Source organism: Petaurus breviceps, unplaced genomic scaffold, assembly GCF_028583685.1.
Source record: "Petaurus breviceps papuanus isolate PSGF00001 unplaced genomic scaffold, PetGlider_PUasm1.0 90723, whole genome shotgun sequence".
Lineage (NCBI taxonomy): Eukaryota > Metazoa > Chordata > Mammalia > Diprotodontia > Petauridae > Petaurus > Petaurus breviceps.
The window spans coordinates 9,535,725-9,559,271 of record NW_027187323.1 but is presented as its reverse complement, the minus strand read 5'-3'; the positions used below and the strand labels follow the sequence as shown (position 1 = coordinate 9,559,271).

General features: G+C 36.1%; 1 protein-coding gene across 1 annotated transcript in view; it reads left to right on the top strand.

The window, feature by feature from the left end:
* The window catches only part of ARHGAP15 (Rho GTPase activating protein 15), an 859,970-nt gene that overhangs the window by 567,101 nt on the left and 269,322 nt on the right, over window positions 1–23,547 (top strand). Inside the window, exon 11 of the mRNA XM_069066760.1 lies at window positions 22,671–22,748. Coding sequence (XP_068922861.1) covers window positions 22,671–22,748 — 78 coding nt within the window. The remainder of the gene's footprint in view (window positions 1–22,670; window positions 22,749–23,547) is intronic.

The window sequence follows — 23,547 nt, the reverse complement described above, 5'->3', positions numbered from 1 at the left end:
AGAGAGAGAGAGAGAGAGAGAGAGAGAGAGAGAGAGAGAGAGAGAGAGAGAGAGAGAGAGAGAGAGAGAGTGTATGTGTGTGTGTGTATATGTGCACATAGCTAGGATCATTTTTAAGGAAGGCTCTTTCTATGACTGTTCTTTTTAGGATTTTTAAAACAAATGAGTGCTGTGGTTTGGCAGACAATTTTTTTTCTGCATTGTTTGAAATAATCAAATGGGTTTTGTTATGGTTGCTTATTTGATTAATTTTGCTTTATTGTTTTGCTAACATTAAACTATCCTTGCTTCCCTGGCATAAACTGAGCTTGTTCATCATAAATTATTTTCAGTATCCATTGCTGTGATCTACTTGTTAGGATTTAAAATTTTTGCATCAATATTGTAATTTATCAATGCTGTTACTTATCTAAATTTAGTGTAATGTTAATTCTCATTTTCTGTTTTTCTTCTGATTAAGGTATTAGGATATTTATCTTATAAAAGGAATTTGACAGACCAACTTCTTTCTCTATTTTTGAGAAAATTTTTGCAGTATAGACCTTACTTGCTCTTTAAACTTTTGATAAAATTCATTTTTAAATTCATCAAGTTCAGGATATTTTTTTCTTTTTTTGTTAGTTCATTTATGCTTCATCAAGTTCTTCCACAGTTGGTTTGTTTGATATTACTATTTCTTGTTTGATTACTTCATATATCTTATTATTTGTTCTTATGTTTTGTTCTTAGTTTCAATTTTGCTGACATATAGTTGTGTTTTGAAGATTTTGATATTTCTCTTTATTTCTTCTGTTATGAATTCACTTTGTTCATTATTTTGCTAATTTGATTTTATAAAATTTAAAATATTAGAACAACCATTGGCTTATCAATTGTTAGTCTTTTTGCTAAAAAATCTCAATTTGTAGTTCTATTTCATTTTCTTTTCAAATTTTTGCTTATTTCTCCTTAATTTAAAAGTTTATTTTTAATTTCATGCATGTTTTAGAGCTGTTTTAGGAACTTAGTCATTTTGAATGAATTTGTCAGTTCAGTGTTCCTCTCTTTTTCTACTTTGTTAACATATGCATTCAGAGATATAAATTTTCCTTTGAGGTCCGGTTTAGCTGGAACCCATAAATTGACAAAGCATAAATGGACTGACAAATGAAGAAAAAAATCCTCATCCTGCTGGATTTAAAAGAAAATTTTATCAAAAGTTTAAAGAACAATTAATGTCTCTATGCTACAAAATCCTCGTTTCTCTCTCTCTCTCTCTCTCTCTCTCTCTCTCTCTCTCTCTCTCTCTCTCTCTCTCTCTCCTTTTCTTCTTTCTCTTCTTCTTCATATCATTATTATTCCTCCTCTTCTTTCTCCTCTTCCTCCTTCCCTTTTTCTTCTTCCTACTCTTCCTCCTCCTCCACCTTCTTCTTCTTCTTCTTCTTCTTCTTCTTCTTCTTCTTCTTCTTCTTCTTCTTCTTCTTCTTCTTCTTCTTCTTCTTCTTCTTTTCTTTTTCTTCCTCTTCTTCTTTCTAAGGAGTTACATTCTTACAAATATCAATTCATAAAGAAGACTGTGGAACTTTTAGATGCAATAAAAAAAATATCCTTCAACCAAAGTCTGGGGCTGGGGCTAGTCCTATTCTTTGTCATTTATTTCACTGTATTTAAGAGCTATTCTCTGGAAATATACTGAAAACCCTAAAAGAATTTTTAAGACCTCTGTCTCATATGCTCTAATCTCTGTTGAATTGCTTAAAGATACATTTCCTCTTTATTAGCAGTACCCAAAACCCACTCCATTTTGATTTATCCCAGTATTCTATCTCTTCTTTGCTCCCAAGAAGTTCACAGTCTAATGGGAAAGGTGACATGTGAAAAAAAAAAACAACTATCTTCAAATAATATAATCAGGATAAATTTGAGAAAAGTAACAGAGGAAAGGCCCTGGGATTAAGAAGGATCACAAAAGGTTTTTTTGAATAAGGTAAGCTTTTGACTGAGATTAGAAAGAAGCCATGGAGGGGAGATGAAGAGGGAGAGAATTCCAGGCATGATTGATAGCCAGTGAAAATGCACAGTCTGGAGATGGAATATATTTAAGTATAGGAAAGAAGAGAGTGTAACTGGATTGTTGGGTCTATGGAGGTGAATAACTTATAAGAAAGCTACAAATGTGGGGGGAGGGGTGCAGATATTATGAAAGGTTTTGAGTGGCATAGCAACAATATTACTATTGATTTCATTGTGAAGGAAAGAGAATTTTGTCCCATAAATATTAATATGTCTCTTCAGCCTAGCCTATTCTTGATTTTTTACCAACTTATTTACTTTGCTCAATATCACTCAAACAATGTGTGATATCTAGACCCAGACATATGGAAATGTACATTTAATTTCTTAATCTTATATTGTTACTTCTAAATGTACTGATTTTTCTTTTATTTGATAAATACCCTGCTAATCTCTGGATTCTTTTGAAGGATGATTCATCCTATTCATTAATGCTTAGTTTGAGCTTTGCAGAATGCTATTTAAAGGTGAAAGCAATTTATACTTTTTGAAATCTCATATTTATTATTTTCCTTTGATTTGTTAGAAACAAGGAATAATCCTGCAATATTCTGATTGGTATTCCTTGGAAGATGAAATACATTCCTTTACTTTTCATGGGGTCTGCTTATAGTATTTGTTGTTTTATGTTATAATTGTGAGGTTTTTCTACTCTGTATTTTCCTTACAGTAAGCCCCCTTTAGTTTTTGTTTGGCAGTGTAATTCTGAAGTTTGGCATTGTGTTTTGGTGAGTTAAATTTGAGGGTTCTCTCTATTTGTGTTCTGTGGGTTTTCTCAATCTGTGTATCACCATTCCCTAATAATATTCCTGTTTCCTATGTTGTTGTTGTTGTTGTTGTTGTTTTTAAGCAATTGGGGTTAAGTAACTTGCTCAAGGTTACACGGCCAGGTGTTTCTGGGTGTGGTGCTCAGTGTCTGAGCCCAGATTTGATCCCCAGGTCATCCCGACACTGGAGCCAGTGCTCTTACTCACTGTGCTACCTGGCCGCCCCTATATGTTTTCTTGAAATATTATATTTGGGGTTTTTCTGCCATGTTTTTCTGAAAGACCCATAATCCTATTTTTTTTTTCAAATTCAGCATTTTTTTTTGTTTTATAGATGTGTCATGCATACCTTTCCTGTTGTCATCTGATTTTGTTCAATTACTTTTCTTTGTGCTTCAGAATTTTTGTCTAGCAATTCTCTTGTTTTCTTTTTCAGAAATCTACTTTATAGATTGTATTTTTCATCTAAATGTTCTGCTCATTACTAAACTTATTGATTTCTTCCTTGAGAAGTCTAATCTCCTTCCTAATTTCTTTTATCTCTTCCCTTAATTCTGTTATTGCTCCTTTGAAACAGTCTATGGAGTCTTAAAATACCTTCATTACCATTTCTAGGGACCTTGTAGTAGGACCTTATACTACATGAGTAGTTTTTAACTCAGTTTCTTTTGTTGTGAATTTCCTGTTCATTTTGATGGCTCTTATCTTAGTTCATTTCTTCTCCTTTGTCAAATTCAAGCTATCTATACTTCATTCATTCTATTGATTTTTCTATGGTGTCCTCATTAAAATAATTTTCCCTTTTGTACAAAATAGCTTTGAGATAAGCACAACATGATTGTGCTCTCCTCTTCCAACTTCTGTTGCCTATTTATTCTCTTTTCTCTCAGACCACCAAAATTGAATGAGATTTGTTAGGTTTAAAGGGTGGACACTGCCACAGGAAGCTTTTAAGAGGTCATGGTAAGTGAGTAGATTATCCTCCTTTCCCCCAGCACCATTTTCTCTGGGAAACTACCCTTTCCTAAAGGATCAACTTTTATTTGTCCTTAGGCTGTCCCCAGGCAGGTCAAATTAATGGAACACAAGCCATAGAATTCCTTTGGAATTCTGCTCCAAGGAAACTGAAAAGCCTTTACACTTTACCTTCTCTGAGTTTTTCTCAAGACTGCTACCAGCTGCCTATTTACTTCTGTGCCATATTAAATTATTGTAAAGTCTTTCTTCCACTCTCTTTTTTATTCAACTTTATCCTTTTCTGTTAATGAAATGTCTTTTTTTTCCTCTTCCACCACCCTACCATTGATTAAATGGAAAAGAAGGCTTTGTAACAAATAATCATAATCAAGAAAAAAAAATTCCCACATCGTCCTGGTCCAAGAACAATATGTCTTATCTTCATGGTTTTTCCTTCACTATTCTGTCAAAAGGTAGGGAGTATGCTTGCTTCACCATGAGTCCTCTAGAATCATGGTTAGTTCATTGCATTGATTAGTATTCTTAAGTTTTTCAAAGACTTTTCTTTTTATGGCATTGTTGTTATTATAGTAATTCTCCTAGTTCTGGTCATTTTACTCTGCACCACTTAACATAAGTCTTCAGAGGTTTCACTACACTTGTTCCATCCATCATTTGTTATTTTCATATAATACAATTTGTTCGACCATTTCCCAGTTGATGACTGTCTCCTTAGTTTCAGTTTCTTACCACTACAAAAAAAGCTGCTATAAATATTTTATGTATTTGGTAGGTAGAGTCTTGTATGGGTCCTTTTTTCTTCATTTAATCTCTTTTGGATATAAACCTAGTTCTAGCAATCTGGGGTCTAAGGTTATGTTCAGACTAATGACTTTGAAGGCATAGTTCAAAATTATTTTCTACAATTGTACCAATTCTCAACTCCAAAACCAGCCATTGATGTGCCAATTTTCCTGCAACCAGTCCCTTCAAAATACTTCATTTTCTTTTTATTTTGAAACTTGAAAATATGATGTATTTGAGATAGAAATTCAGAGTTGCTTTAATTTTCATTTCTCTCATTATTAGTGATTTAGCATTGCTATTGATAGGGTTTTTTGTTTTGCTTTTTGCTTTTTGGAGGGCAGTTGGGGTTAAGGGACTTGCACAAGGTCACATGGCTAGTGTCTCAAATGTCTGAGGCCATATTTGAACTCAGATCTTCCTGACTCCAGGGCCGGTACTCTATTCACTGTGCCACTTAGCCACCCCTATTGATAATTTTAATTTATTCTTTCGAGAACTGCCTGTACATATCCCTTGACCATTTATCAATTGAGCAATAGCTCTTATTCTTATACATTTGAGTTAGTTCCTTCTACATTCTAGAGATGAAAACTTTTATCAGAGAAACTTGCTTCAAAGATTTGCCAGCTGCCTACTTCCTTTCTCATTTTATCTATTTTGGTTTTGTTTGTTCAAGAACTTAATTTTTTCATAATCAAAATATCCATTTTACCTTCTGTGATCTCTTTAACCTTCAAATTTTTCCACCTTTCCAAATAAGGAAATTTCTTCCTTGCTTTTCTAGTTGGGTATTTCTTCTATAGTCTACTGCCCGAGGGTTAACTCTATAGAGCAGAGCTGGTGCCCTACATTACAAATGCCTGGATGGATGCAACACACCCTCAGACAGATATAGTCTCTAGCTGTATGAAATGCAGCAGACACCATAAGACAACAGGCTTGTGAAATGATGGTCTGGTGTGTTTTTTCCCCTTTTTTTTCCTGTAACAACTAGCTTGTCATGACTTCTTTCATTTCTCTGTATTTAGCTATTGTAGTTTTTGTTGAATTTTAGATGCTTTTCTTGTTTATTGTGTGTAATATAAAATAAAGTTGTAATGTGTGAAATGAGCTTTAGATCGATTGCTCTGTACTCTGCCATCTTCCCAGGATTCCAGCTATGTACTTATCTTCTCAAGAACTGAATAATGATTTTCAATGCTCACTCTCTGTACAGTAATATTGCCAATCCACTTCTGCTTTTTTGACCCATTCATATATACCCAAATCACCTCTATTGCATTTCCTTCAAATAGGAAAGAAAGAGATACTCTTGGTACCCAAATGTCTAAGGGACATTTTCCAAAGCCGAGAGGGGAAAAAAAATCCACATTTTCTATCACATAAAACTGGAGAATTTCTAGTAATGAGTGAATTCAATCAAGCCATTTGAGGGATTTGCCCCCATGACTGGCACTTCTGACTTACCACAGTTTGTTTTGCACATATAAAACCCAAAAGGACTCACCGTCACTGGTGATCAGCTAAAAACTGCAAATTCCTGGGGAGCAAACTATCTGAAAAGACTGATTTAGAGGTACTTCTCAAAAGAAGACCAAGAGTTATGCTCTACTGACATAGAGACACTGAAGAATGGCTGAATGTGGTCTAAATTAAACTGCCCTGGTGGTGAGCAGAGATCCGCCAAAATCCTTCAATTAATCACTTTTACCTTTAGGGCAGAGTTAGGCCTGAGAGTATTTCAATCGGTTTTTATTGGAACAGGGTTATTTTAGATATTAAACTATGTTGCACAAAGTAAAATAATGTTATTTTTAAATTACTACTCTTGTTAAATGAAAGTTGGCATACATTCTTGGGGTCTGTATTTAGTTGAGCGTGTGTGTGTCTGTGTGTGTGTGTGTGTGTGTGTGTGTGTGTGTGTGTGTGCTTTTTCCCTTATGCCATAAACCTCATTGATTTAAAAAAGTGAACAGAGATGAATCAGGTGGTAAATATATTCATGTAATCATTTTCATTAATAAGATGTTATAAATAATAGAGGAAAGGTTTTAAGTATATAATTTTCTGCAACACAATTGAGATTTTTCCACATCTTCAGCAGTAAGTTAATTAGAATCACCTGCATTTTCTTGGGTGGACACCAAATGGATTGCAAACAAAAACAGATTAAAATAGCTGCAGCTCATGGCATACAGATGACAAGATTCTCAAGAAGGACAACCAGGCACTGAAAATGTTCCCTTTTCAAACAGTTTTAAAGGAAATTTAGCTCTTACAACTTCTCAGTAAAAGCCATTTGTAAGTGTTTCGCTGAAAGACTAGAATGGCTTTGTTTCTGATCCCATGATGAGTGAGAGAAATGTTTAAGAAAGATCACTTTACCAAGAGATTCGGACTGAAATGTGATGACTGTGATTCAAAGCAAGCCAAAAATTACAGTTCAGAATTAAAGGGGATGGACGTGGTTTGGGAATCCATTTTCCCACATTCCTGAATCTCAATCATCCCAGGCAGTGTTTAAAAAAAAAAAATCCAATGGAAAACAATGAGGTCACTTTGTTTAGCTCTTTAAAAGTTGGGATGAAGGGAAAAGGTTAAGATGATAACAATTCTATAGACTACATATTAACTGCCATTAAAAACTGGGGTCAAGAACTGCAAGCATTTTATTATAATAATAATAATGATAACAATAACTAGCACTTATGTAGCACTTTTAAGATTTCCAAAGCACTTTATAAATATATCATTTTGATGATACCATCAAACAGGACTCTGAAGTTTTTCTTTGTTGCAGTGATCTTTTTCTATATCCTTTCACCCTACAAAATTACTGCTAAATAAAACCCTTTCAAAGTACCCAGAGCACTGGGACATGAGCATATTAAGCAGACTGTCACCCAAACCTTCTACTAGAAGGAAGAATAGAATATGAAGGGTTATCTGTTATGACCATCCTATATAATTTAGATCTCGAATTTTCCAGACCCAGTGTTATTCTGGTATGTTCACTTATAACTGAGAAAATGATGGCAGTAGATCAAATTAGTCTTTATTCTTGTTTTTTCCTCTTTATTTTCAAACAACAGTCTGAGTAAGAAACGATACAAAAAGAATGGTTTATTTACACTGGTATTGTCACAACATAACCCAATGGTAGAAATCAAACATTAAAGATCCTTAGCAAGTGATAGGAGATTAGCCAACATCACAAATTTAAACTCTATCCAGCTAGAATCTCTTCCGTTTTTGTGAGGCGATCGCTTAGAGATTTTAATTCTCTCATAACAATTTATTGGTAACCAGTATTTTCAAAACTCTTCTGAGATGATTTAGTTGAGTGATTTTGTAGAACCACCTGATCTAGAAAATTTAAAAATCTTTTCATAGCATTTTTCCAAAAGGAGAATCTACAGGCATGGCTGCTGAGTTGTTAGTCTAACCTAACTATTCTACTGAATAGCCATGCTCTGAGAGTTATGACTATTTGTCCTTTGTTCAGGAGTCCTTTGAGAAAAGGAAGAGGTCAGTAGAGTTTAATGCATTAAAAAATATGGGATTTCAAGTATATCTTGAAAAGGAGTCAAATGGGGCAGCCAGGTAGCACAGCAAGTAAGAGCACCAGCTCCAGTGTCGGGAAGACCTGGAGATCAAATCTCGTGCTCAGACACTTAGCACCCAACCAGAGACACCTGGCCATGTAACCTTGAGCAAGTTACTTAACCCCGATTCCTTAAAAAAAAAAAAAAAAAAAGGAAAGGAGTCAAACATGAGAGATGGTTCATTAAAAAAAAAAAAGATGCAGTCTACTTCCCAGGTACCAGTTAGCTATAAGTCATCCTTGTTTCAGAATATCTCAGAAAATGGTAAATAATTTCTGGTGCTATGTCAGGAATTCTGATTCATTATAGGATCAACCCAGGCACTGAACCTACAATTACACATTCAACATGAAAATCAAAGATCTGAGAGCTTGGTATAGTTTTGTTGGCCCCTTAATCTCAGCCAAGGCCCTTAGTCCTGAAGTGATCGGAATAGCATCTCAGAGACAGTATTGTGTAGTCAGTCAAAAGGTTGTTGAATTAGAATCAGAAGGGGCCTGGTATAGAATCTTGGTTCTGATGATGACTAGCTGTGAGAACCTAGGCAATTTATTTAACCTTCCTGACCCTTGACTTCTTACTCTTTAAAAGAGAGTAGATCCTATAATATCTCATGATTGTTATCCCAACCTCTACTCTCACAGAATAATTATGCACCCAAAAAGGCCACATTTTCCCCTCATGGTTGTAGAAGCATCATGGAGGTATTGCCATTGTCCCTCCAATACCATGAGCAAGATCCCACATGTTATCCCCAACATTAACCACTAGTAATTTGCACTCTGGTTTCATTGAACCAATTAATATAAATTAACTTTTAAAAGCAATATTAACTGCAAAGAAATAGCAATAATAGAAGTTAGAAAACATTTTTCTCCAAATGGGATTGAGGAGTAAGGATTATGCTCTCCTACATATCACTTCAGTTCCTGGGAATAGTGGGCTCATACTTTAAGCATTTGTCCTACTAAATTCACTTCCAAATGAGGCATAACCAATGGCTGGATCTGATCACTCAGCCTGGACTCCAGCCCTATGATTTCCAATATTCACTCTTCTGACCTTTCAAATCTTACCAGGGATGGCCATCTCCAGTACTCCACCTAAAAGCAGGAAAGTATGGATACAATAGACAGAAGCAACATCTGCTCCATGTACCCTCTTGGCCTTATGACAACTTCAAGTAGAAAGGGCTCAAAGCCCTTCCCCCACCCAGAAGCTGAGTAGTTCATCCTCCTTATTCTATGACTAACCAGGCAGGAAAGAAAAAAAAAGCTTGTTTTAATTGGTTAGTTCTTTTTGAATGCATATCAATTTCCACTTCAGTTGCCAATCAATAAGGTATTCTTTTTCATATGGTAAGTAGATGAGAAATAATAGTATTTGTTCTCACGGCTGCAAGGGTGTTGCATCAAGAGAGCATACTGCCCAGGTTCACATAGACCAGTTTCACTGGCCATTTTCACCAACCCCTTAAATAAGCATAATAATATTGGACTTTCTTCACAGACTAGTGAAAACACTTTTGAACTTTGTTGTTAGTGCTGTAAAATGGGAATAATAATAATAAGAATACCTATTTCTCATATTTGCTATGAGTATCAAATAAGGTAATATATGTAGATTGTTCTGCAAACTTTCAAGTACTACATAAATGTTAACTGTTACTAGAATTATATTATGTGGGCCATTTTGAAATTATCTCATCACCTTTCACGTTGTGTGCCAGTTCACTTCTCTTCTGAAGATTTATTATTGTCCCTGGTGGTAATAAATAATCAAGGTAGTCTAGTGGAAACTACATTTAATTGGAAGTTGTATTATACCATAAGCTGAAGTAAGAAGTTTCATGCTGCTACTAAAAAAAAAAAAATCAATTATGACACTAGGATTTTTTTTTAATTGCAGGTAAAAAACATTAATAGTTCTTAGAAATGATGAATGTATTCATGATACAACATGACACTTCCCAGATTTTGACTACATTGACCTGGAGATATATCTCTAATTTGGAATGAATGTAGCTGGAAGCACTGAAATGGGACCTAAAGAAGGATTCAGTAAAAATATCACATGCCTATAATATACAAGACATTGTGTGTGGTGCTGAAAATACAAAAATGAAAAATGAAAACCAGTACACCACCTCCCCTCACATTCTAATGAAGGGATGCAGCATATAAACAGATAGATAAGTGAATAAATGCAAGATAATTAAAGAGAGACCTAGCTAAAGTGGTCAGGAAAGATTTTATATGGATGATGGCACCTGAGTTAATCCTTCAAGCAAGGAAGCTAAGAATTCTAAGAGGCTGAAATGAGACAGCACATTTACGTCATGCAGGATAGTCAGTTCAGAGACACGGAGGCAGATGGAATACAAAACTGAGGAAATAGTAAAGAGGCCAGTCTGGCAAGAATTTAGAGACAGAGCTCTACTCCAAAATCATCAACTTCCTGTTGGACATAAGATCATAGATTAAAGGGAAGAAGAGGCCACTGAGTCTAACCTGCTAAACAAGGAAACAGAATGGTTAACTGATTTGCCTTGGGTCACATAACTGGTAAAAGTCTGAGGTAGGATTTGAACTCAGGTCTTCTTGACTGAAAACCAGTTTCTTATTCACTACATCATGTCACCTCTACATCTACACCTGAATTTCACATTGGTATCTCGAACTCACTAGGTCCAAAACAATCACCTCCTTTTCCTATTCACACTGCCACCACAAGTATAGGCCTTCATCATCTCTTTTTTTTTTCTCCTAATCCTTATCTATTCTTCCTTTTTTCAGCCTTGCCTTCTCCAGTCAGTCTTCCAAATAGCTGCCAAAATGATCTTTTTTAAGTCACTCCCTTCTTGTAATCTTCAATGGCATCCTATTGCCCCAAAGAAAAAATAATATTTCCTTTGCTGGGGATTCCAGGCTCTCTACAATCTGACTGCAACTCCCTTTTCTAGCATTTTTCATAGTACTTCCTTTAATGTACTCTATAATCTGTACCATCAGCTGTTTTTGCAAGCTAAGCAAGTCATATTCTTTCCCCATATATAGCACTTAATCACCTCACAGGACGGTTGGGAGGGTCAAATTAGATAAAATATGTAAAGCCCTTTGAGAATCTTAAAGCACTACATACATTCTAGCTAACAACAACAATAATAATAATGCTTCCTAACAAAGAGAATGGACTGCCTCCTGAGGCAATGTTTTCTACCTTGTATAAGGTTCTCAGGCAGATGAGCTTTGATCAGCTACTTTGTAGAGAAGGATCCCTGCTATTTTGTTTTCCCAGCACTTAGCACAATGCCTGGCATAATGAATGCTAATGGACTGACCTTCTAGGTGTTGTTCTAACTCTGAAACTCTGTGATTCTATGTATGACTGGATAGCACAACACAAACATGGAAACATTGGCTTTCAACTTCCTAGTGACCAGTGAAAAACAGTACCCTTCCAGAAGGGCAAACCCAATCATTCAACAAGCATTTATTAAGTGTCTACTACGTTCCAGGCAGTCTGCAAAGAACTGGGGATACAAAGATAGAAAATGAAATAATTTGTGCTGCATGAAAGATTCTAGAAGAATAGCAAATACTCTAATGAAATATAAGATTTCTTTAATGAACAGGGAAATGAATATAGGACTAATATTTTTTCACAGAAACAGAGAATCATAAGGGCACATTAATTTGCCCATAATTAATAATAATTCTTGATAATCCTGGTGATATAACCAATTCATGGAAATATGCAGAACAGATCCCTGGTGTTATTAGGCCCAATAAAGGACTCTCCATCAGATTATCATTGTTTTCTCCTTTCATATTTGTGTCCCTTTATTGCAATTACAATTTTATGCTGTCTACAAACTATGGTTTGTCCAAGATAGTAATTCTACCAGCAACGAGAAACACGGCCAAGTCATTGTCACCGTATCTCCGAGAGCCATAGCTCCCAGTCTAAATAGTTCTCTCAGGCTTCCTTCTGTATTGATCTCATCCATAACCAAAATTCTTCCATTTGATTCCTGCTCTGATATGTTCTTATGAATTAGTAGGCACGGGATCATGGATCTAGAGCTATGAGGAGGTCAGAGGTCATCTATAGCAAACCCTCCACCCCAATTTTACAGATGAGGAAACTAAGGTCCATGGTGGTTAAATGATTTGCCCAAGTTAGTAAGGGTCAAAAGTGGGACTTTCACCCAGGTCCTCTGACTCCAGACCCACTGCTCTTTCCAATGGGGCATTTTGGTGACTGAGTTCTTAGACACTTTGCTAATAGAATAAGAGTTTTAAAAATCCTACAAATTATAAGGACTCTGAATATAGGCTAATACCACAAATACCAAGCTAGCTAAGGTCAGAAAGGGTCTTTCATCACCAACTTAACCACAGAGTGATGGACTTTTTGACTACCTCAATTCTCAAAGACTTTTTCCCTAGTTTTCGGTGTATTGGAGTCAGAAAGAGCTGAGTTCGATTCTTTTCCCTGGCATATTCCGGATGTATGGCTTTGGGCAATTCACTTAACCAACCATTGTCCCTAGGAATTCTCTCTATTATTATGATTTGCAGTAGTAAAAGACGGGTACACCAATGAAATCATAGACCTGGAAAGAAAAAGAAAAAAAAAAGCCTGTGAACTATTTTTTTATAAGGGAAAAGGAAACAACAACAATATAAGAAAAGTCTGTCTCAGTTTGAATTCTATTGCATTGTCACATACAGTAAAATAATTATCCTTACAAACAATCCATGTGGCTCTGTGCCACACCCATTTCCCATAGAGATTCTTCTTGAAAAATAGCCATCTCATAGGAAATTATCAGACGTGCAATAACAAAAATAGAACCAGCATGCAGAAACAGCATAAATACCAGGAGAATGGGGAGAGAAGTCAAATTAGAAACTGTTTTTTTAATGATATCCTACACTCCAAGCCTTAGGATTTAAAGTGTGTGAACAGATAAGTTGGCAATGATAGCTTGGAAACAGTAATGTCAATTTGGAGTGGGGAATAGGTCTGAATACCGAATACCATTCACTTCATATTTAGCTCTGAACTGGAATGGGACTTTGTGAAAGACTATGAAAAAAATGTGCAACAGCTTCTTTGAGACAAGTCTGTGGGTGTTCCTGTCCTCACTAGTTCTGGCCAGGGGTAAAAGCCAAAAGGCCAAAGAATTGGGAGAATGGCTGTTGCGGTAGCAGTCCTCTGAGGAATTAGGAATCACCATAAATCTCAGGAGAGGGACTCGTTGCAAAATTCCCAGCCCACATTTGCAGACTCAAGAGGTTCTGGTAAATTTTGTTTCATGTCACAAGAGCAAATAGGGCCTTTCTGGGTGCTTCTCAGCCAGACCCCTGATCCATATATTTCAAGGTTCACCTATTATCAATGTAACCAAGGAATGCTACCTAATCCACAATTGGGGACTATTTTTAACAAGCTCATCTGCATTGTTAAAAAAAAAAATACTGTTTTGGCAAATAAACTAGTCAACTCTGGATACAGTCCTTGTCTCTTAGATTTCTTTTTGGAAAGTTTCTAAGATTTATGGTGGGAATTATTCGTGACAGCTGCATTCTTTCCACTGTGCTTAGACCACCATTTGGTCTAATAATTCCTAATTGTGTGTCCATCCTATTCTAACCTTCAGAAGAAAGGGAGTACATTTATTATATTTTTTTTAATCCACAAGAGTAAAACCCAGTGATTTCTGTCAGTGATAAAGACTATTTTGAAACACAAAATGGCTAGCTTCTGATGAAAAACAAACTCCATTACAATGAATATATTAGTTGTTTTTCCATATCTCTTTGTCTCTCTGTCTCCTTTCCCTCTCTGTCTCTCTCTTTGTATCCTTCTGTCTCTCTCCCTCTCTGTCTTTTTCTGTGTGTGTGTCTGTCTGTCTCTCTGATTCTGTCTCTGTCTCTTTCTGTCTCTTTCTTTGTCTCTTTCTGTCTTTGTCTCTGTGTCTGTCTGTCTGTGTGTGTGTGTCTATCTGTCTGTCTCTCTTTCTCTCTCCCACTTTCCCTGTCTCTCCTTGTCTTCTTCATCAAATAGGAAACTTGAAATGCCTGAGTTTCATCATGTTCCAAAGTATTTTTAGCCTACCCGGCAGAAACCCTGATAGCATTTGCAATCATGTTGTTTTCTTGAAAGAGGTGCCTCTCAGAGTGATTTTCTCCAAACTTCACAGAAGCACAACATGGAGCCTTGAAGACATTGCTCATTTTAAAATAATACTTGGTCTAATTATATTTCCAAAATAAGTAGTCTCAAATCCAGCTAGGATAATGTGGTCATGAAAAGGATGTCCAAATCCACCAATTTACATTGGTTTGGTTTGGCTTGACTTTCAAAGTTCTTGGAGCCGAAAGTGGATGGCACGTGAACACTATAATTGGTGTAATATTCTCAGCATTTTGGGGTTGGCCATGTTGTATGCCATCCAAGGGAATGCTAATCAAACCTCAAGATTGGACCTATATAAATTTATACCAGTTACAATTCACTGATATATTCCAGATCATTCTGTGAGCTGTAATGCTCTCCATTTTAATATGTGGTTTGTCATCTTCACCTGATTTAGATCATTTAGAGTATGATACCAAGAGGACCTAAGACATTTAGGACTAGAGATACTAATGTCAGAGACTGTCATCAGGCGCGAAAGGTTTGGGAATTGTATCAAGCTAGATATATAAACTGAATCGAATGTGTTTTTGCTTTACTCCTTACTTTCTGGTTTCGATCTGAAACCACTCAGCAATCTTTCTTAGTGTGATTGTGTTCTACAACCACAAGAGCTGCACAGTTCAGAATTACCCACAGTGTCTCCATCTCCCCCTTTTACTCAAAGAGAAAGTCGGATTATTAATTTAGGATAAGGTTACATTGCTTCAACAGTATAGTAATTTCCAGTTGCTCATATGGTGTCTATCCAACCCATGGCATGGTGCCAACCACTCTTGATTACTGATCCTTTTTTTTTAATTTCTCTTAGATGAACTTTTTTGTGATACCCCTCTTAAAACCTAAGAGGGTCTTCCCAAAATATTACAATGTTTTCTGCTTTACATTTTTGAAGATCCCTGAGATGTTGAAGCAGAAGGCAAATTTAAGGAAGAAATAAAAAGCAAAGAAGTTAAGTTTCATTTATAAAATCAATACTGCTTATGTGACCAAATCAGGCAAAAAAGAATAATATTTTTAAATAGATAAATAGAAATTATTATACCTTAGGTAATTTTTGTGGGAGATGTGAATTCTCTAACTTCACAAAGTAGAGTCCTCTCACATTTTTATACAGTGATATAAAAGAATGAAAGGACTTCACCATTTCCTTTCTAAAAAAATCTAAGATACAGATCAGATCATATTACTCTCCTCTTCAAAAGTCCTTAGTAGTTCCCCATTTCCTCAGTGATCAAATAGAAACTCATCATCCTGGCATTTACTGTGGGGCCCTACTTTTGCAGATTTATTTTCTATTACTCCTTTTTGTACTCTGTGTTCCCTCCAAACTGAGGTTCTGGACATTGTCCAAGCTCAACATTCCATCTCCCACCTTCATGATTTTGGATGGCATTTAAGAAATTGTCCCACCTCTTAGCATCCCTAGCTTCCTTTAAGTCTCAGGTTGAGTGTCAGGTTCTTTGTGAAACCTTTCTAGACTTTCCTTTCTCCAAGGTACCAATGTTTTAAATTAGTCTATTCATCTGTATATGTTACACCACACTACGTAGGAGAATTTAAGTTTCTTAGGAGCAGAAACACTTTCATTTTTGCTATTATACCTCTAATGTTTAGCATAGTGTGTTGCATTTAGTGGGTGCTTAATAAATGTTTATTGGATTGGATTCAGTTGGGACTCCCACAAGGCAAGGAACTAATATAGTCAATTGGTAAAATACTTGGACATATGGGGGTCATTTGGATGTCTGTTAATCTTTGGTGCTTCTGACATACACACCCAAATCCCAGTCCAGTTTAGTAGACCTACACTGGGAACATTTATCCTAAAACCTAAACTTAAAATGGATTTCCCCGAAGTGGAGCTCAAAAGCTTCCAACTATCTCTACCATGGTTCCCATTCTCTCTACTATTGTAATGCTGAGACATGACAGATAGGTTATAGGCATTTACTCTACTTTATACTAGTTTAGGCCAATTTTAGAATATAATATTAAAGAAAAGTTTATTAACAATTCACTAATCACCATCCCAGGCTAAACTCTGACTCCTCGTCTTTACACACATTATTCTTGCTAATCAGTGAACAAGATTGCAACAGACAAATGGATTAATCAACCAACAAGCACTTACTAAATACCTATGTGCCAGGTACTGTGCTATATGCTAGGGATAAAAATCCAGAAGATATAAGGCCTGAGATATAATGCTTGCCTTCACAGGGTTTATATTCTACTACAGATGGGAAAAGGGAGGGACAACATATGGATATAAAGAATATTCATAGATAAGAAAATACAGGATAGGGTGGCTAGGTTGCGCAGTGAATGGCACTGGCCCTAGAGTCAGGAGGACCTGAGTTCAAATCTGGCCTCAGACACTTGACACACTCACTATCCGTGTGGCCTTGGGCAAGTCACTTAACCCCAATTGCCCTCCAAAAAGCAAAAATAAAAAAGGAAAATACAGGATACATGCAAAAAAATATAAAGCAGTTATGGTGGATGGGTCACCAGCAATTATGAAAAACAAGAAAAGCCTATTGAGGGAGATGGTATTTAATCTAAATGTTGAAGGTCTAGAGGTCCCAAAACTTGAGGTGAAGGTCTATCCAATTCATGGGCACAGAAGCATTTAAAATAAAATGTGTGTCTAGAACAGCCAGTGCGGTGGTTTGGTTGGAACAAAGAGTTTGTGTATGGGAACAGTGTGTAGCAGAGCTGAAAAGAGATGTTGGAGTAAGATTGTAATCTCAAAATGTATTTGCATTTAATAAAGAAAGCTAGTATAAGAGTAAGGATGTAACTGTGTACCTATGTGTACACCTAGTACAGGCATGCATTATGAGTAAAAACTTTAAACAACTTCCTGCAAAAGAAATGAACAATTAGAAAGTTATTCTACTTTTACTTCAATTCTAAGAGCTAAATATTATTTTGAATCCCATCAATATCATCCCTCTTTATTCTTTTTCCTTTGTTCCAGTGTTTAAAAGGTGGCCCTTTACCCTTCTAAGTATGCCCATGATATGACAAGCATATCTCCTCTGAGAATTTGTCATTTTAATTATCTCTTCTCTTTCTTTCTCTCTCTTTCTGTCTCTATCTTTGCCTCTCTGTGTCTAATCTTCAATCACTATTTATCTACTGACTCTTTTCCTAATCCATTCAACATACCCAGATCTCCTCAAACAACAAAAACAATAAAAAAACCTTTCTCTTCACTCTGTAATTCCTTAAATTCTTCATCTCTCTTTCTTTTCACAATATAATAATTAGAAAAAGCCATTTATATTCAAAGGCTCCTTTTCCTCAATCTAACCCACTCACTTTCACACTCATTGAAATACAGATTCTTAACCCACCAACCAACCAATCTACAAAGTTACCAATAATATCCTAATTGCTAAATCCAATGACATTTTTCCCCCTCTCTTCCTCATCACTACTTATCTTTCCCCTAGCTTTTGGCATTGCTCACCATCTCATCCTAGAAGCTAATCTTTCTCCTTCTTAATATTTCATGACATTGGTTCTTTCTGTTTTTACTCCTACCTATCTGACTCTCCTCAGTCTTCTTTGCTAGATAATCATCCATGACCCTTAAATGTGAATATACCACTGGGCTTTGTCCTGTACTCTCTATCTATGTTCTTTCTCAGATGTCTCATCAGTTCACATGACTTAAATTATTATCTCCATTCAAATTATTATCTCCATTCAGATGGTCTCCAAATTTACCTATGCAGTCATTATCTTTTTTTATAAAGCAATTGGGGTAAAGTAACTTGTTCAAGGTTACACGGCCAGTTATTTCTGGGTGTGGTGCTAAGTATCAGATCCTGGATTCGATCCCAGGTCATCCTGACTCTGTGGCCGGTGCTCTTACTCACTGAGCCACCTGGTCACCCCTAAGCAATTGGGGTTAAGTAACTTGCTCAAGGTTACACAGCCAGGTGTTTCTGGGTGGGTGCTAAGTGTCTGAGCCTGGATTCGATCCCAGGTCATCCCAACTCTGGGCCGGTGATCTTACTCGCTGTGCTACCTGGCCGCCCCTAGTCATTATCTTTTTTGCTGAGCTTTAGTCCCACATTACCAAAAGTATATTGGTAAATCTCTACTTGTATATCCCACAGGTTTCTCATACTCAACAAAACAGAACTCATTATGTCTACCCTTAAACTCAGCCCTCCTCCTAATTTCCATATTTCCATCATGGCTATCATCCTTTCAGTTCTCTGAGTCTGCAGCCTTAGAATTATATTCAGCTCTTCACTCTTACTCTCTACCCCATCTCCGATCAGTTGTAAAGACTTCTTTATTCCACTTCCTTTTCTCCATTCATATGACTACCATCATAGTTCAGGCCTTCATTTTTCTTGCCTTAATTATTGCAAAATCTCTAAAGGAATTTTCCTGCTTCCAAGTTTTCCCCTCTCAAACCCATCCACTACTCTGCTATCAAATTGTAATTCTTTAAAAAACACATTTCCCATGTAATTACTCTATTCAAGAAGCTTCAGTGACTTCCTATTGTCTCTAAGATCCAATACAATGTCTCTTTTCTTTGACATTGGTAGCCCTTCAGAAACTGTCTCCAACTCATACTTTCAGAGTGATTTCACATTGCTCTTCCTACCCCAGGCATGCAGAATTACAGGCAAATTCCAGATTTTCCCCCTGAATGACGAATCTCCTGCTTTAATGAGTTCATACAGATGTGTCCCATGTCTAAGATGCTCTCCCTCCTTATCTCCTCTTCTTGGGATCTCTAACTCCCTTCAAGGCTCAGGTCATACTTTTTATTTACTTTGTAAATTTGTATTTGTGAAATACAAAGGAAAAAATAAGCTTCTTCGGAATAAAGACTTTTTCAATTTTATTTTTACATCACCTATGGCTAAGACAGTGCCTTTTATATTATGGGCATATAATACTTATTGAATCAAAATTAGTATATTTTTTTCTTGCTTTATATTAAAGTGTTGATTACACTTTGATATATGATGGAAAAATGTAAACTTGCCAAAATTTATACATAGTTTCATTTTCAAAATATGCCTGTAATTTATTTTACATTGTACTTTACTCACTGTCCCCTGCTCTTGGTACTAACAGAGTGACTTGCACATAATAGATATTCAGTTATTAAACTGAAATTCAATGTATTTACTAAAAAAAAATAAGATTTCTTTGCACTAAAAACGAGGTTAATGAATAAATTTGGTAATTGTTCTTCTCTGCTATGATCATTAGCTAATATGTTGTATTGTTCTCTGCCTCTTGGTATCCCTTTCCCCAATTCAAGCTTTAGCTTCTTTCTTGATCCCTCCACTCTCTCCAGTAATTAGTACTCCTCCTGAAATTATTTTGTATTTATTTTTGGTATGCCTGTTGAGTCAGGGGTATCTAGGGTGTTCAGGGAGGAATAGCACCTGTGGTGTAGGGGTTTGCTGAGCCCTTTTCAAGGCTGCTCATTGACCTTTGGTATCCACTTGTCACCCAGCTCTTACCTGTGGCTCCAAGAAGCTGTAGCATACACAGTAGCCACACCCATAAAGTCATCTTAGCAGACAGTCTAAACCAGGATAAGGGTAATCAACAGGCTTAAAACCCATTGGTGAGTTAGGAGGATATTTACCCCAAGCATGTGAATATTCTCCACCTGGGTGGAGTGGGTACAATTGGTGAGAACAATTGGTTCCAATGGCCCTGAAGACAGCTGAAGCAGCTTCTGTGGAGCACTTAGAGTTTGATCAAACATTGAAGACACCAAGGTCATCCACTGCATCCTGGGCCATCACCATTTGTCTTGACTTGTGTCTTGTCACTGGACTGTGATGACTCTGGAAGAGAGAGTAAGGCTGACAATTTTTTGCAACTCTGCCTCACTTAAATCTAGTTCATGCATAGGTCAAGACATCCACCATAATGTCATTGGTCTTTTTTGAAAATGAAGGACAACAACATGGTGATTCCTCCCTCTAGAATATAAACTCCCTGAGAACAGGGACTTTTCATTCTTGTCTTTGTATCCCTAACACAGTTCCTTATATAGACCTTATAAATGCTTGTTTACTCAAATTAAAAGTAAACAATTAATGGGATCAATATTCAAGCGTCCATAGAACTCTTCTTTGTATGTCCTGTTTTCTGACCCAATTTTTTTTTAAAGCAAATAGGGTTAAATAACTTGCCCAAGGTGTGTGTGTGTGTTAAGTATCTGAGGCCAGAACCAATCCCAGGTCCTCCTGACTCTGGGGCCAGAGCTCTTACTCACTGCGCCACCTAGCAGCCCCTATCTGACCCAATTTTTGAACCATACAAGAAAATTGTCTTATTACTTTATAGTCAAAATATAAATTGAGTCAAGGTTTGGGGGCAAATATGATGAAATAAAGATCAAACTTCTACTTTCGTCTGAAATAATTATTAACAAATTCATGAGTAGAATCATATTCATACATCTATGGGCAACTCATAACACCTATTTGCTTACATTGATAGCACCTTAGTATATTAGTCATTACTACATATTGATAATAAATATTATGCTTGTATTTCCCAAGTATGAGCAAATTATATGCTCCTTTCATTTCCTAGCAAGAACCCAGCCTCAGTCAATACCTTCATAGTGTTACCATTCTCAGGAAGATACAGGGACTATTTTATTAATAATATATGAAATGTCTACATACTAGGACCACTTACAGACTTACATACATACATACATAGCATATGACTTCACTAATTTGTTGTTCAGTCATTTCTCAGTCATGTCTGACTCTTTGTGATGACATTTGATGTTTTCTTGGCAAAGATATTAGAGTCATTTGCCATTTCCTTTTTCAGTTCATTTTATGAATGAGGAAACTGAGGCAAACAGTGTTAAATGACTTGCCCAAAGTGACACAGCTAGTAAGTGTCTAAGGCCAGATTTGAACTCAGGTCTACTGTCTCCAGGCCCAGTCTTCTATCTAATATACCACCTTGCTGATTTCACTAATAGCTGTTACTTAACATTACCCCAAGTGGATCTTTAGCTACAGGATATACTACAAGTGGAAATCTATGCTTTAAAAATTCTACGAGATGTTTCAGCTAAGTTATGTTGTAGAAACAGTGAAGATATAACCAAATACCTTCCCTGAAGCCTTATACCAAAATAGTTTGCAAGTAATATATAAATCAAGGAAATGTGCCAAATAATAAACATGTAGGAATATGGAGATATTTATGTCATACTAGATAATATTTCATGGTACAGAAAGGCTTGTCAAGCCTGAATTCTAAATTGCTTGTTGTTAGGAGAGCAGCCACCTGAATTCTGAATTGTTTGCAGTTGGGAGAGCAGGCACCACTAAGAAACTATTCCTATTAAATCTGAAGTCTGTTATTTGTGTTACATATGCTATCAAGAGTAATATTAGTGTTTGAATATGACTTTCCACCCTTGCCTTTCAGTTTCTTTGATTACTTAGTAATAGACCTAATACCATGGGGATTATATGTATGAAGAATCTGATTTATCAAATATACTGCCCTGTGAAATTCACCTGGCTTTCAATTATTGGGAGTCAGTTCTCAAGTCATCTAAAACCAACATCCACCTTCTGGATAAGATTTTTTTCTTGGGGGGGGGGGGGAATCTTTTTTTAAAAATGCTCATTGTGCAAAGGAGCACTAAGTGCTTTTAATGCCCTAGATCATCATATTAAATATATGAAATAGGATTTTGAATTTGTGTCTTCAAATACCTAGACCAGTATCTGCTCTTGCTATCTTTGGAACAGAACTAAACCCTTGGGTTATTTTGGCTTTCCACAAGAGGGCGTAACACGCATATGCCTGGCAGCCCTGTTTTGATTGTAAATCCCTGACTGAATTCCAGGCGTCTTCCAGGGAAGAGAAGAGTTATGGTTAGCATGTTCACTGTAACTCCATACTGTCTACTACCATCCCAAGCTTCTATTAAACATTCATATTAATTAATGATGAAATGCCTAAAATACCTCTGGAAAAAAAAATTATAAAATCAGGATTAGCTTACTTTGGGTTTACATATATTTATTTTTTGTTATTATTGCAGTCAGAGCTAAAATGTCAGATTTTATTATTTTTCCTCTGAATGGGAGGAGACATTTGATTGCGATTCACTGTACCATTCCTCTTCACATTCATTAAGATATATTTTTTCATTGTTGTTTTCCTGTCACTCACTTCTTATAGCAAGTGCTTACATGAGCCCATATGAAATATGCACCTCTATTTCCAGGTCTGGAAGTTGATGGAATATATCGAGTTAGTGGCAATCTGGCAACAATACAGAAGCTACGATTTATTGTCAATCAAGGTAAGTGATTCCTTCCCCTCAGTCATTTTTTTTAGTTCTCTTCCATCACTAACTATATTTCAGACTCTGCTATAGGCAGTAGATATAAGTTGATGAGTTGAAGGGAAAGAGAAAAGTTGAAGAACTACAAAGAATAATTAAGCAGAGAGGGAAAGAATAATGGGCAGTTGGTGGTGGGGGTGGGCGGGGGGGTAGAGAGCTAAAAATGGATAGTAGATAGAAGAAGATCAACTGGTGGTGACAAAAACATGGATAATGAACAGACTAAGACAAACTGGGAGGAGGAGAAATAAGAGAGAAAAAAGGACTATATTTTAAAAATAGAATAATGAAATATACATTGGAATTATATATAAGAGTTCAGAAAGATAAGGAATAGAATCATAAAACTTGGAAATATATGGAGAAAACCAAGGAGACTTAAACATCTTGAAATTAGAATTAATTTTTTAAAATATCTTTTCATTTTCGTCAAACTTATGGGATTCTCTGTTTTGTATTTCTATCTTTTTAAACTATGATTCTACTTATCAGAAAAAAAAATTATCAGGAGTTGATAACTTTTCTATGATTGTCTTTTAGTAATAAGGAAACATAAGTGTACCTAAAAGTATTCTGAGCATAAAACACTCTTGCTTTCAGATCTAGAATATAAGCCCACTAGAAATCTATTAGAAATTCACAATAAACATAGGCCAAAAATTCTGGACCTCTTTTTTTTTTCCTTTCCCACTCTCCCTCCAAAGGATGTTCAGCAGGCTAGACACTAAAACCTTGATGGAGAAAAACAGAATAATGA